Below are 14,940 nucleotides of genomic sequence, written 5' to 3'. Positions count from 1 at the left end.
CATTAAACCTTAAACCTTTGTTTACAGAATCTCCATAACCTCCTTTTAACATAATATCGTTCAGTCCGTACTAATATCCTCATAACTGCCCCTCCCTCTGAAGACTTCAGTATCTTCCACTTTTACTGGACAAGATACGTACCCTCCGTCTACTCCAGAAAGGACATAAAATTCCAACAGTGAACCAAAATACATTGTTTCCCCAAACTTTATTTTCCTTCCTCTTTTGCCCCCATTCCTTAACCAACCCAATACTGGATTTCGAATCAGCACTTCCCTCCCCCCAGACCATTCTCTCCCCCCCCTCCCTACCCTCCCTCCCCAGTCTTCATTCAAATGTCTAAAGTCTGAGCATGAGCAATTTACCCTCCTTTTCCTCTTATAAATCTTACCCCAGGGAGTTTACAAATTGTTAACAATAAAACTTCTACCTCTTGGACTCATTATTTGTAAATATGGGTCCCAAATTGTCAGAAACTGTTTCTTGCGTCTTAAAGTGCCTTTCGCATCTCGAGCTTCCCATGCCATCAACTGATGTACCTGGTTCCTCCAATGTCCAAATGCAGGAGTCTCCACCCCCACCCAGTATTGTAATACTGTTTTCCGAGCCACCAAGCATAATTTCTTGCAAAGCAGCCGCCCAGGCCCCCTTAAATTGTGAAATGCTCCAGGCACATCCAACAGTAATTGTTCCATTGAACCTTGAATAGACCTATTCACCAGGTGTTCCAAAAATCGCACCACCTGGGTCCAAAAATTTTTTACTTTCTGGCAAGCCCAAAATGCATGGTAGTATGTATGTCTAGGATGACCACATTTGGAACACTGCGAATCTTGGGCCCCTTCCACATGTGCTAGTATCACCTTGGTCATGTATGCCCTTAGGATCACCCGAGCCCCACATTCCCTCAATCGCATATCAGATGTTAAAGTATAAACTCCTTTTAAAGATTGCAAGACTTCCCACGTACCTAGCCCCACTCCTGATTCCTCTTCCCATTTTGCCTTGATCCCCTCAAACTTTTTAGCGGGACTTAACTGAGCAAGGGCCTGCACCAACCCAGAGACGGACAATCCACAATCCGATATCTTTGAAAAAAATGACCTAAGCTCTACGCCTAGCTTAAATTGCACTTTATTCTTATCCAAAGTCTTTATGTAGTGTATTAATTGTGCATAGGCAAACTGTGCTCCCCACCCCTTCGAGGACTCTTCCTCCCAAGTTTCTAGTGGTTCTAACTCCCCTGTGGCTCCCAGTACATGTTCCAAAAGATATATCCCTTTTTGCTCCCATCTCTTAAACCAAACATTATCCCATCCTGAACTAAACCTACCGTTACCTCTTATAGGTAACTGATCCGACACCTCAGGGTCCCCTCCTAACCGCCTCACTAGAACCTTCCACCCCTCTCTCAATGTTTCCAAGAGCACACTCCCTTTCATGTCCTCAGGCAACTGACTTCTTTTACAATGCAACAAATAATAGAGATGATATGGCGCAAAATGTTCCTGTTCTAAATATAAAGGTGTATATACAGTTGTTCCCTCAATCCAATCTCCCATATGTCTAAGCATACAGGCTTGGTTATATAATCTCAAATCTGGCAATCCCAGACCACCTTGCCTCCAGTGACCTACCAATAGTGCCATTCTCAACCTCGGCTTTTTCCCTGCCCAACAAAAAGCACTCACCCTTTTATAAAACAATCTTAAATCTTTTTGAAGAAGGCATATAGGTAAAATTTGCAAAACATATAACCACTTTGGAAACTGAACCATCTTTACCAAATTAATTCTACCCATTAAAGAAATTGGCAATAAACGCCACCGCTCCAACTTCTCCTTGGTGTCTTCAATCAATTTCTCCACATTTAGCTGATATAATTTTGTCACATCCATGCTTAAATTAATCCCCAAATACTGAAATGAATCTGATGCCCATCTTAAAGGGAACCCCTCCCTCCATTCATCTTTCACTTGGACTGAGGAAGGTAAAGCCTCCGATTTCCTCAAATTCAATTGGAGACCTGCAAAGTCTCCATACTCCCCAAAAATGTCCAGAAGCGCAGCTAGGGAACTTCGAGGACTTTCCAAATGTACCAGTATGTCGTCCGCAAATGCCGCTACTTTGAAACACCCCTCCCCCACTCGAACCCCCTTAATTTCGTCTGTTGTCAGTATCTCTCTAATTAAGGGATCCAAAGTCAGCATGAAGAGAAGCGGCGACAGAGGGCATCCTTGCCTAGTACCCCGTAGAACTGGGAACATCGCTGACGACATTCCATTCACCAACACTGTTGCCTGTGGCTCCGCATATAATGCTCTTATTCCTGAAACAAAGAGACCCTCAAAGCCATATGCCTTCAATACTTCAAACATAAAGTCCCATCTCACCTTGTCGAATGCTTTCTCTGCATCAAAACTTACTAGGATAGATGGTATCGCTCTCTTTGATCTCTGCTCCAAAGAGGTCAATATTCTCCTTACATTCTTGGTGATTGATCTTCCCTTCACAAATCCTACCTGTGCTTCATGTATAATTTCCGGAAGCACCTTAGCCATTCTATTAGCTAGAATTTTTGCCAACAACTTCGCTTCAAAATTAAGCAAAGAAATCGGTCTAAAAGATTCTGGCAACAACGGGTCTCTACCCGGTTTTGGCAGTACAATTATTTGTGCCACCGTTAAGGACTGCGGCATTCTTTCCAGTTCTATAATTGTATTAAACATAGCAGCCAACGGGGTTATGATCTCCGTACCCATTAATTTGTAAAACTCAGCTCTATACCCGTCAGCTCCAGGTGCCTTGTTCAACGCGCTTTCCCCTATCGCCCCCTCCACCTCGTCCCCGCTTATTTGTACATTCAGCTGTCCTCTAGTTTTCTCATCTATCAAGGGCAGTACTTTGGATTCCAGATATACCTCTCCCTTCAAACCTAAGTCCGGAGGGCTTTTGTATAATTCTGTGTAGTAACGGTGAAATACCTGAGAAATCTCCCTATCAGTACGTACTAAATGCCCGCTCGACTCCTGGATTTGCAATATCCCCTGTGGGCGGGCTTTAGGTCTTAACAAATTGGCCAACAATCTCCCCGTTTTATCACCATGCTTATATAGCTGATATTTATAATATATTTGAGACTTAACTGCATGTTGATGGAGCAGTGAGTTCAACGCCACCTGTGACTCAAGTACTAATTGCTTGGCCTTCCCCGATTGTTCCTCCCCCAGTCTTTTCCTGGCCTTACGTAACTGCTCCCCCAATCTCAGAATCTCCCTATCTCTTAACTTCCTACTCCTACACGTGTAGCTAATTATTTCCCCCCTGAGAACTGCTTTTGCGGCCTCCCAATACAGAATCGGATCCTTCGTATGTTCCTTATTATGACTTGCATATTGATGCCAACAATCAATAATATGCTCTCTAAATTTTTGATCTTTGTATAATTCAATTGGAAATTGCCAGCTTTTGGGTCTACTCTCTGCCAATCCCACCGACCACTCCATTAGCACCCAAGCATGATCTGATATCACATAAGGTCCCAGCTCCCCTTTCTCCACTCTCCCAAATAACCCCCTAGAAATCAGAAGATAATCTATCCTTGCCTGAGAGGAGTGTGCTCTCGAAAGATGAGTGTAGTCTTTTTCAGTAGGGTGCAGTGCTCTCCAGCTGTCCACCAAATCAAACAGACGAACCAGTTGCTTAAGCCCTCTATTCCCTCTGTATGTCTCTGGAGCCCTCCGTCCTGTGCTGTCCAACTCTGGGTCCCACACTGCGTTGAAATCTCCTCCCACCACCTTATCCAAATTCCCCTGTTGTAATAATAGCTGTATTATGCGATTATAAAACTGCTTGTCATACTGATTCGAGGCATAAATGTTGCATAACAAATAGGGGCAACCTTTTATTGTTACTTCCACCATTATATATTTCCCCCCTGAATCTACATGTAACACCCGATGGCTATCAATAATACCCTTCTTACATAAGATGGCTACTCCTCCTTTTTTATGATTAGCATCCGCAGCCCAGCACTCGCCTACCCACCATGTTTTAAGCTTACCATGTTCTCCAGCGTCCAAATGGGTCTCCTGTAAAAATGCAATATCAATGTGATTTCTGTGTAAATGTTGTAATATTTTTGTGCGCTTAATGGGTGAATTAATACCACCCACATTCCATGTTACCACCTTCACGCTGTAAGCCAGTGACCCCAAAGTAACATATCAAAATATTTTCCTTTTAACTTTGGGAGGAGATAGCCCAGCCTCCACCCCCCCCCCCCCCCCCCATACATATTCCCACTCTTCATAACTCCCCTCGAACTTCTCTCCAACTCACACTCTATTTGTAAATATATCAAACCATCCCCCCACCCCCTCCCCCCCTCTCCCTCCCCCCCTTTTGTTCTTCCCGTACCCGTGTTCCAGATTGCACATCCGGAACGTCACATCTAGTGCCTCTCCCGGTTCCCCCTCCCCTCCAATAAAAGAAAAACCCCAACATCAGATCAATTCTCAGCCCCCATTATTTACCATTACAAAGACATCAATTTCTCCCCCATAATTCCCCATCATAAGGATATTTCCCCCAACCTCTACCATTATCTTGTGACTTTGTACCCGCTATATCCCAGTTATACCAGTCCTCATGTACTATTTATGTAGCTTGTCCATTGTTGTTCAGTTGCTCTACAAAAAGTTTAGCGTCTTCCACCGAATGCATGGTACGCGTTATCCCATTCCAGGTCACTCTCAGTACAGCCGGGTATACTAAAGCAAATCTCACTTTCCGCTGGAATAGTTGTGAGCATAACGGTGCAAACTTCTTACGTTGTGCCGCCACCCCGGCCGAATAATCTTGAAAACAAAGAATTTTCTTTGATTGATACATCAGTGTTTTCCCCGACCGCAACGCCTGTAAAATCTCCTGTTTCTGGCGAAAATTCAATAGCCGAAGAATAACCACTCTGGGCCTTGCTTCTAGCCTCGTGCCACGTGGACCCACTCTATGTGCCCTCTCAATCTGCAGAGACTTGAAGTTCCCATCCAGGGCCAGTTCTTTAGGAATCCACCTTTCTAGAAATGATATTAATTCCCTATCTTCTAGCTCTTCAGGCAGACCAATTAGCCGCAAGTTATTCCTCCTCGAGCGATTCTCGAGGTCTTCCACCTTCGCTTCCAAGGCTGCTACTGTTTTCCTCAGTTGTTCCTGGTCGCCTTCCATTTTTGTAGCGCGATCCTCCACCGCGTTCACACGTTCCTGACAACTTATTAAGTCCTTGGTGAACTCCCCAAATTGTCCACTTAGGGTCTCCAGTTTCGAATCTATAGGCGCCAACCGTCTTTCCAACGATGTCTCGAATACCGCCGACATTTCAGCTGTTATTTCTGCTACCCAAGCTGATGAAATCGAGGAGTCCGCCGGGCTGGACGGCGCCGCCATTTTGTCTTTCCCTCGTGCCTTTTCTTTTTGTGCAGATTTCGTTGCCATCGTCCCCTTCCAGGTACTATTAACAACTCTTTTTCCGCTTTCCTACTTCAGCGCTTCTTCTGGGTGTCAAAAAATATCGTGGAGGTGCAATTTACAGGAAGCGGGGAACCTCGAGGAACGGAGCCGCTCTTACCCGCGTCTGACTCCGATCATAGCACCACGTGACCTCCTCAATGTTGTATTTATTAGACCCAACATGTTCGATTTTTCAGCGAAACCACCTGCATCGGATCTAGCACTGGTCACAAATTTCAAATGTATCAGTCAGTCAATGAAAAATGGAATCTCTGCAAGTTTATGGCGGAGAAAGAATCGCATGGGTAGCATGTTTCGTTCATTACCTGTGTTCCCGCTACGTTTGTCAGCGTCTCATTTGTGTTTCAAGATTTGGCAAGATTGCATTTTCCATTGACTAACTGACAAATTTGAAGTTTGTGACCACTGCTAGACACCCGATGCAGGCAGTTTCTACGAAACACAGACCGTGTCGGGTCTGATAAAATATTGAGTTGCCATTCCCACTTTTAAAGGCTCCTTGTACTTAAGTGGTTCCATGTAACTTCTGAATTAGTTTCACTTTTGAGTAGGAAGGCAGGAGTTTCTAGAGAAGCCTGTGGTTCTTGAAAGCACATAGAACAGTCACAAGCTGAGATGTTGAAAAGCTCATAGCATTTGTTCAACCACAGCATTGTCTTTACCTGATTAATTGAAGGCTTAATGAGTCACTAGGCCTTTTGGCCCTTATTAACAACTTGAAAGAAAAAAGCAGTAAGGAATCAAGTGGAAAGGTGTCCACAAGTTCAAGTTTTATTAAAATTTACTGTCCCACCTAATGGAAAGTACCATCTAGGTGGCATACAGTGTAAAATCAAAAGGAGACGGACTATTAAACTAAACAAGATACACTAAGGGAGAAAGGGAGGAACTCTGATTTTCAATAGGAAAGGGAAGGGGGTAAGTCCAGAGGTATTCCGCATCTGAATCAGGACTCTGAGACTCTACCGACCCCAGGAAAAACAGTGCAATTTAATGGAGTGTTCATGGGATGTTGGATAATGTATCTCGAAAAAGAGAGGTTTTGAACTCAGATTTGAATTGGTCAGTGGAAGAACATTGATGCAGGTGTATAGGCAATGAATTCCAAAGTTCAGGACTTAGACCACACATATGGCATATCTAGAATGTTCATGGTGAATTTTTCTGTAGGTAGGCCCATTAAGACATTAAAGTTGTGCAGATCTGAGTGGTCGAGGAGGAAAATATGAAATTGAATAGTGTGCTAAGTAGGGAGGTTCGTCAAAGATATGAATCTTAAATACTAATAACATGATTTTGTATGTGATACGGTGGGAGATGGGCAATTTGCCAAATTCACTTTGAAAATGAAAATCTGTTAAAAACAGCAAATAGTAATTATTCATTCAAATTTGCAGGAAGATTACCCTTGTTCTATGCAGAACAGGCTTGTCCAACCTTTCTTTCTTTCTATATATATATATATATATATATATATATATATAATTTTTTTTTTAAATCAGAGGCCATATTTAGTATTTCATAAGATTTGGAGGGCCAAGATACATGCATACATATGCGCACCACTGAATCCCTGCTGCAACGACTCTATCCACGGAACTTGAGCCGCGTGGTGCTGTAAGTTCAGGTTGGTCTCGTGAGACTTGAAACCATGAAACCAACCTGAACTTTTGATGCCATATGGCTGAAGCTCGCGGATGGGCGAGTCACAGCAGGAAGCCTGTGACAAGAATCTGTTTCCCCCTTCCCATCTAAAAAATTTGTCCAGCTTCTGCAGACCAAGAGAAGGCACTTGGCAGGCCGGGTTGTGGCCCAGTAGGTTGGTTGTAGGTTGGACAAGCCTAATGTAAAGGATATGTCTCTTACTGTTTACTGAGGCCCTGATGATCAAACACAAATGTCAGGGCTAGAGGCCATTAGTGCCGGATTAGCGCCTGCGTTTGCCGGTGCCCGATGTTCAGAGCCGGCGAGCACATGTAACAACAAGCTTGCCGTCTCTGAAAGCAATGAGTGGGCAAATGCTTTCTAAGCGGGTTGTTACTTATTCTCCAGTTCTCAGTGGGAAGCACACCAAACAAGGACGATGCTCCTGCAGCAAACCCTATGCCAGCTCAGAGTTGGTGTTAGGGTTTGCCAGAGCATTGGGAAGGAATGGGGGGGAGGGGGACGGACACTGTTTAGCATGCATTTGCATGCTTCCAGGTCCCCCACCCCCTGAAGCGCAAGGGGGCCTAGAGATCCGGTGCACCTCCAGATCCCCCAACCCCTTAGGGCTTGCAGGTCCGGTGGACCCCCAGGCCCCTCACACCACCCCAGTGTCATTGTGGAACCAGTGACAGGGGACCAGACTTGACTCCCCCCCCCCCTCCTGAAAGCTAGCCCTGGTGGTCCAGTAGTGGGGTTGTTCCTCCCAAACCATCTCCCCTCATGTATCTTTAGTTGGAGGAGGAGGGACTAACGCTTCCTTCTCCTCTGCTGGGTGCCACCTCAAAATGGCTGTGCCCTTCCTAATGCATCCTGGGATGTGCTGGGTGGGGCTTAAATTCAGGGCCACCCAAGACATCCCAGGATGCACCGGGCAGGGCGCCACCATTTTGAGGTGGCACCTGGAAGAGGAGGAGGGAGTGCTAGTCCCGCCTCCAACTAAAGGTACATTGGGGGGATCCACCTACCATTACACCACTAGCACTAGTCCTCGGTGGGGGGGGGGGGGGGGGGTTGGCTCTGGTCCCATATTGGGAGGGGGGGTGAGGGGCCTGGGGGGGAGGTTCACCAGACTTCCAGGCCCTGTGTTTGAGAAGGTGGAGGTGGGTTAGGTTAGGTTGAGAGGCCTAGAGGTCCAGGTTTGACAGGTCCATGAGAAAATCCTGGACCTGTCAAACCTCTTCTGTGAGAGGATTGTGCCAGAGTTCATGCCTATGCACAATCCTCCCAGTGACTGAAGACCTGAACTAGGAATTCAATCCAGGTCCTCTGCATAGCAGTCCGCAGCACTACCACTGAACACAGGCCAGCCTCACTGACAAATTTCTGTGTAGAGACTTGTACAGTGGGTGTCTGTACCCTTCCTTCCCTTTCCCTCCTTGCTCCCAGATGAAGAAAATGTTCTTGATTAATTTGGATATTAATGTAATAAGGCAGTCAGAGTCCTTGAGCCTCACAGATCTTGTGCTGTAATTTATCTCTATCCCTCATGCTGTGGGGGAGGGGAGTAAAAGAGGTCCAGGACTGTGAATGTGGTACCATATTCTTCCTCATGAACTTCATCTTTTCCCAGAAAACGTGCTGGCACCGTCACCGGCGTAGCTGTGAACATTGCCTCATTGCTTGCTGTCATGCTGCATCCATATATGCCCAGCATCAGTGTTGCCATCCAGGAACAGCTGCAAGCTCCCAGAGACCTTAATCTTCTGGCTGGTGGTTTCATGTGCACCTTACCAACTGGACACAAGATTGGGACGGTGAGCACTAAGCATGCAACATTGGTGGGGGTGGACGAGCATGAGAGATTATATTGAATTCATCCTTCCATTTCTTTATTGCTAAACCACATTAATAAAGAGAAATTAAGACCACACCCTATACTGCTGGGACACATACTTATGGGATCAGCTGTTGTCATTCACCCTCTTATCAGGCTTAGTCACCAATGGTGGAAAGTCATAGGTTTGTCACGGGTAGGTCAGCTATTTAAGGATGGGTCCTTGCGCACTTTTGAATAACTTTGGCGTGAATATCAACTGGGAGGATCACAGTATTTTGCCTATGTTCAGTTGGTGCATTGGGTTGGGTTAAGGGAGATTAGGGAGACAATAGATATCGAAGATCTCTGAGAGGATAGGAGTTCTACTAAAGGACTGACTGCAGCCCTGCATCACTGCTTGTGGGGAGCGCTCTTTCTAGCTGTTCATAGGGAAAGTTGGGAATGGGAACTGGAGAGTCAATACACAAGTAAACAGTGAAACAGATGGAGCAGAATTTTGCAAAAGCTTCTCTGGCAGTCCACATGTAGGGAATAGTCATAAAATAATCTATAGGTGGTACAAGATAGATTGTCTCAGTGGTTCCCTCAGGTACCAAATTTATGCAGGTGAGGATCTGGAATGGTTGGGACTGGTGTATAGAAGCTTAGTGGAAAGCATTTAGTATAGAATTGCCAGTATTGAGGTGGAGATACTGGAATCTGGGAATTTTCTTATTTGAACTATCCCCAATTTGCTGAAAGTGTCATGGCTAGACATTGCTTAAATGTAGCTAAATCGATTTGTTTGCTTCTGGAAGCAGGTAAGGCTTCCTCAGCCAAATAGGTGGTTGATTAGAATGCCAAACAACTATATGGAAACACGAACAGCCCTGGCTTAGGTGAAAGTGACAGAAGTTTGAGGAAATATGGTTTCTGATCTTGAAGAAATATGCTGGGCAGAATAGAGAAGTTAATGAGAGAGAGGGCGGATGTTTCTTTAATTTCGGGTTATGTATATTGTAGGGTATGTTAAAACTGTTAGAGATCAGGCTTTTCACAGAAGAGGGGGTGGCATGAGCCATCTGTAATTGAATTTAGAAGCATCCTGAACAAAAGGTCTGTAAATGTATGTTACTGTTGCTGAGTTGGAAATAACTAAGCTGTTAAATCTAACCTCTTTAAATCACAAAGGGCTAACAAAGACTATAATCATTGATCAGAAAAAGGATAATGTGCTCTCAGTATTTGAACTGTATATGAATTGTTAGCCTACAATATTTGAAAACAGAAGTCTGTTTTTATAGAGAGGTTTCTCTGATTTAGTTTAGACCAATTTTTTAAGTCCATCAAAATGTTTAAATATCATAAAAATCTTTTCGAAAGACAGAGAAGCGGTAGAACTAGAGGACATGGATTGAGATTACAGGGTGGTAGATTTAGGAGTAAAGTCAGGAAGTACTTTTTCACAGAGAGGGTCGTTGATGCCTGGAATGCCCTCTTGGGGGAGGTGGTGGAGATGAAATGGTTGACAGAATTCAAAAACACATGGGATAAACACAAAAGGATTCTTATATGGTAAAAGGAAGGAATCAAAACAAAAACTTGTTATGCTTGATGGCAGTTCCAGTAGTAAGGAAGTAAGGCCGGTACTGGGCAGACTTTTCTATAGTCTGTGTCCCAAATATGGCAAAACAGGGCAAACTTTTACAGTTTGTGTCCCAATTATGGACGGGCTGAATAGACTTAGGACCAGTACCGGGCAGACTTCTACAGTCTGTGATAGCAGGGACAGAGTGATTTTTTTTTTTTTTTGTGCTACATTCACCTAAGTATTGATAGTGAGTAAAATGTCACTTTGCAACATTATTAGATTGATGGTTTATTCAAGTATTGAAATGACTATTCAATGATATAACCACTCTTCCATGATTGTGTGACTGCCCTAGTTGTTATGCCAATATTTGATCATGATGAAGTGTAATGTGTGGCTCTGATTGGACAGACTAGATACACCATGCAGGTCTTTATCTGCCCTTCATATACTATGTTACTATGTAAAAAAAAGAATGCACATTTCTGCTTTCCTTTGCATGCTTTGAGCCCTCAGTTTGTAACCAAATGCCCAAATAAGTTGCCATATTCTTTTTACACACACACAGTGCCAAACCTAGAGTTGCACACTTTCAGGGAGAAGTAAAGGACTGTGGTTACTGTTAGGTGATTCCTAAAATAAACACTACCGGCCCTATTTATAAAGGCGGTTAATAAATCACAATAAATAAATAAATAAAATAGTTTACTTCTGGTACCTTCAGCAACATTCCCCCTTAACTCAGTCTGCAGTGACCCAAGGAATGTAGCACAGCTCTTTCAAGCTATTTGCAAAGGTATTAAGTGAATCCAGTAAAATAGGTCTCAACTACAATATAACTTTTAGCTGGCCTTTAATTTGTAGGGTAAAAAAACCTTTAAAAAAATGTGTTTAAAGTTTCAACAATTTTTATTGATGACAAACAGGTTCATATACAGAAACAAAAGAATCTCAATAGCAAAACATACAGAGTAGTAATAGTATGACATAACAGTCATCAACCAGTTATTTTTAACTATTTCCCTGTCCTCCCACCTTTGTTAAGCTTCCAACAAGTCTAACAGATGAGTGGGAAAAGTAACTAATAAAGTTCGTCTAGCACTATATAGGTCCTGATTTTATCCAAAGTACCACTCATACCCACTTGAAGAACCAGCTACTTTACTTGCAGCCATTAGCCCCATAAACACTTTTTATTAAAAAGTGTTAAGTAACAGAAACCATTTCATCCTAGCTTTTGTGCTTGTGGTTATAGGTCAGAGTTTCCTGAAAGACACCTAGTGAATATCTAATTATTGGTTATTGAAGTTATGAAAAAGGAAGAGTTGATTACACAGTCCAGAGAGGGGTACCATGTCCCATCTGCTGGGTTGTGTGACTTAGGCTTCGGCTTGTTTGCTTTCTCTCTCTCTCTTTCTCCGCTAGCCACTCGGTACAGGTTATAGTTATTCATTCTTAAACACTTGTTGACAGTTTGCCCATCATGCCAACCACATGTTACTCTATGAATCTTATCTCTGCAGGTTTCACCTCTATTCCAAAAACTGGAAGCTGAGCAGATTGAGGCTCTGAGGAAGCGCTTTGGCGGAGGCCAGGTACATTGGGCACTGGGAGAAGCAAATGCTTTTACAAAGAGAAATTTCTTGTTTTTAGAGTTCCCTTCTGGGTTTGAATTCACAAGATGGTGGTGGAGGTGTTAAGTGCAGTAGGTCATCAGGTTTATGAGACAAATTCTAGTTCAAATATGTAGCAATTATGTAGATTGTGGACCTGATGTCCTAAGCATTTTTCCCATAAGCACAGACTAGGAGGTGCCATTTAGGGGGATGTTATCAATGTGGCTACCATTAGGATGGGTTATTTTATCACCAACTCATTTTATTTTAGTACAGGTCCCATTTTATGCAATGAAACCTAGTCCTATATAATAATTCTCACCTCCAACGTTCTATGGGTCTGGCTGCCTGTGTTCATGACTTCTTCGGAGTTGGTTTGCTAGGCTCTGTAGCACAGGCTGATGTCACCGTAGCCATTATGAAGTCAACATCAGAACCCGCGCAAAAAAAAAAACATGCGGTCAACAGCCACCCTCCTGACTTACCGCTGTTGCTCAAGCCTGCATGCCTCACGAATTAGCCGCCCTCCTGGTTAATGAGTGACGAGGCATGAGAGCGAAAAGCAACCAAGAATAAATAACGACGAAACGATAGAGAACCACGCCGCAAAAACAACTTCCACGATACCCTTCCACGCTGCCACAACAACCCTCAAACATCGCAATCACCCTTTCCACACATACCAGCGAGAGAAAAACAAGGTCCTGCACGCACCTGTGCCGCCATAACGACAGACTCCCCTATAAAGTAACAGAAGGTTACTGGGTGGCTGGGTGAGGGAGGGGATCCTGAGACCAGAGGGGAGAGGAGGGGGTCCTGAGACCTGAGAGGGGGGAAGGGGATCCTGAGACCAGAGGGGGTCCTGAGACCAGAGGGGAAGGGAGGGGGAGGGGATCCTGAGACCAGAGGGGAAGGGAGGGGGTCCTGAGACCTGAGAGGGTGAGGAGAGGGGGTCCTCATACCGGAGGGGGAGGGGGTCCTGAGACTACAGAGGTAGGGGGAGAGGTATCTCTGTCACACACACTCTTACACAGTCAGTGTCTTTCTCTCACTCTCACACACTCTGTCTCACACTGTATCACATTCACTCTCTATGTGTCACACACTCTGTCTCACACTGTATCACATTCACTCTCTATGTGTCACACACTCTCTGTCTCACACACTTTCTCACACACAGTGTATCTGTGTGAAACACTGTCACACACTCACTGTGTCTCTCATACACACTCACACACACACACACACTCTCATTCTCACAGACACACTTGCACCCAGACTCACTGTGTCTCACATACGCACTCACACACACACTCTCTCTCTCACAGTCACTCTCACACACACTCTCAAACATACACACTCTGAGGAAAACCTTGCTAGCGCCCGTTTCATTTTTGTCAGAAACGGGCCTTTTTTACTAGTTACTAATAACTTGGGTTAACAGTATAATAACCCGTCTTAATGGTAGCCCATTTCTCCCTTTAGTGACAGTTTGTTAGATATGATCTTCAAGCTTTGTTTCATTTTTCTTTTCTTTTCTCCCTATCCTCTTTATCTCACCTGTCTTTTTTTTCTCTCTCTCTCATATACGTGTTTTCTACACTCTAGCTGGAAAATGGCAGCTGGGAATTTCAGGTAATCCTGCCTGCTTTTTCATCTGTATTTACCCATAAAGGCAACAAAATGGGCTGACGCTTTCCTTCTCTAAAACATATTTCATAAGTAGTTTTCTTTGAGGCTTTTGCAGAAACATTTGGCATAGACCAAATCTTTGGAGAATTTATGGAACTTTGAGGACAAACCAAAAAAAAAAACCAATGTTTTCAGGGCATTGATGAACATAGTCATATTTAATGCTTGGATTTCATTCTCAATCCTAACCTCTGATCCTTGAGCTGGCAAGTGTTGAGAATGCTGTGAAAGTAGGATTCACAGCCCTAAGAGGGGGGGGGGGGCAGCTTGCTGAACATGCAGACTGGATTCTAAATCAAGATCTGTGGTTGCTCTGATTGTCAGGCTAGACAGAAGGGTTAAAACTTCTGGATCAGAGTTTTCCCATACCTGCCCTGGGGATACCACAGCCGGTCATGTTTTTGATAAATATCCAGAATGAATAGGCATAAGAGAAGTTTGCATGCACAGAGTCGTCTCATTCATATTCATCTGGGTACTTACTGAAAGTCTAACTGGCTTACAGGGTCCCCAGTATAGGTTTGGAAAACCATGTTCTGCATCATAATACTCACCTCGCAACACAACACGAACAAATTCACCACCATTAATACACCAAAACTGAATCTTCCAATTTCGGACACCTTAAAAATTCTTGGAGTTACCGTTGATCGACACCTAACACTTGAGTGTCACGCGAAAAACACAACCAAGAAGATGTTCCACTCAATGTGGAAATTAAAAAGAGTAAGACCTTTCTTCCCAAGGACTGTATTCCGCAACCTGGTACAATCAATGGTACTCGGTCATCTAGATTACTGCAATGCACTCTACGCTGGCTGCAAAGAGCAAATAATCAAGAAACTTCAGACAGCTCAGAACACTGCAGCTAGACTCATAATCGGTAAAACAAAATATGAAAGTGCTAAACCCCTACGAGAAAAGCTACACTCCCCTGCCTACATGTCAGACCTGATAGACTTACCACCCAGGAATGCTAAAAAATCATCCCGCACATTCCTTAATTTTCACTTCCCCAACTGTAAAGGCCTAAAATACAAACTAACGC

At 43.9% G+C, this 14,940-nt stretch overlaps 1 protein-coding gene across 1 annotated transcript in view; it reads left to right on the top strand.

The window, feature by feature from the left end:
* MARS1 (methionyl-tRNA synthetase 1) overlaps positions 1–14,940 on the top strand; it is a 101,472-nt gene that overhangs the window by 75,437 nt on the left and 11,095 nt on the right. The window contains exons 18-19 of the mRNA XM_030196620.1: positions 8,808–8,991; positions 12,108–12,179. Coding sequence (XP_030052480.1) covers positions 8,808–8,991; positions 12,108–12,179 — 256 coding nt within the window. The remainder of the gene's footprint in view (positions 1–8,807; positions 8,992–12,107; positions 12,180–14,940) is intronic.

Source organism: Microcaecilia unicolor, chromosome 3 (genome assembly GCF_901765095.1).
Source record: "Microcaecilia unicolor chromosome 3, aMicUni1.1, whole genome shotgun sequence".
NCBI lineage: Eukaryota > Metazoa > Chordata > Amphibia > Gymnophiona > Siphonopidae > Microcaecilia > Microcaecilia unicolor.
Note: the sequence above shows the minus strand (reverse complement) of the source record. Positions and strands in the feature narration are given on the sequence as shown.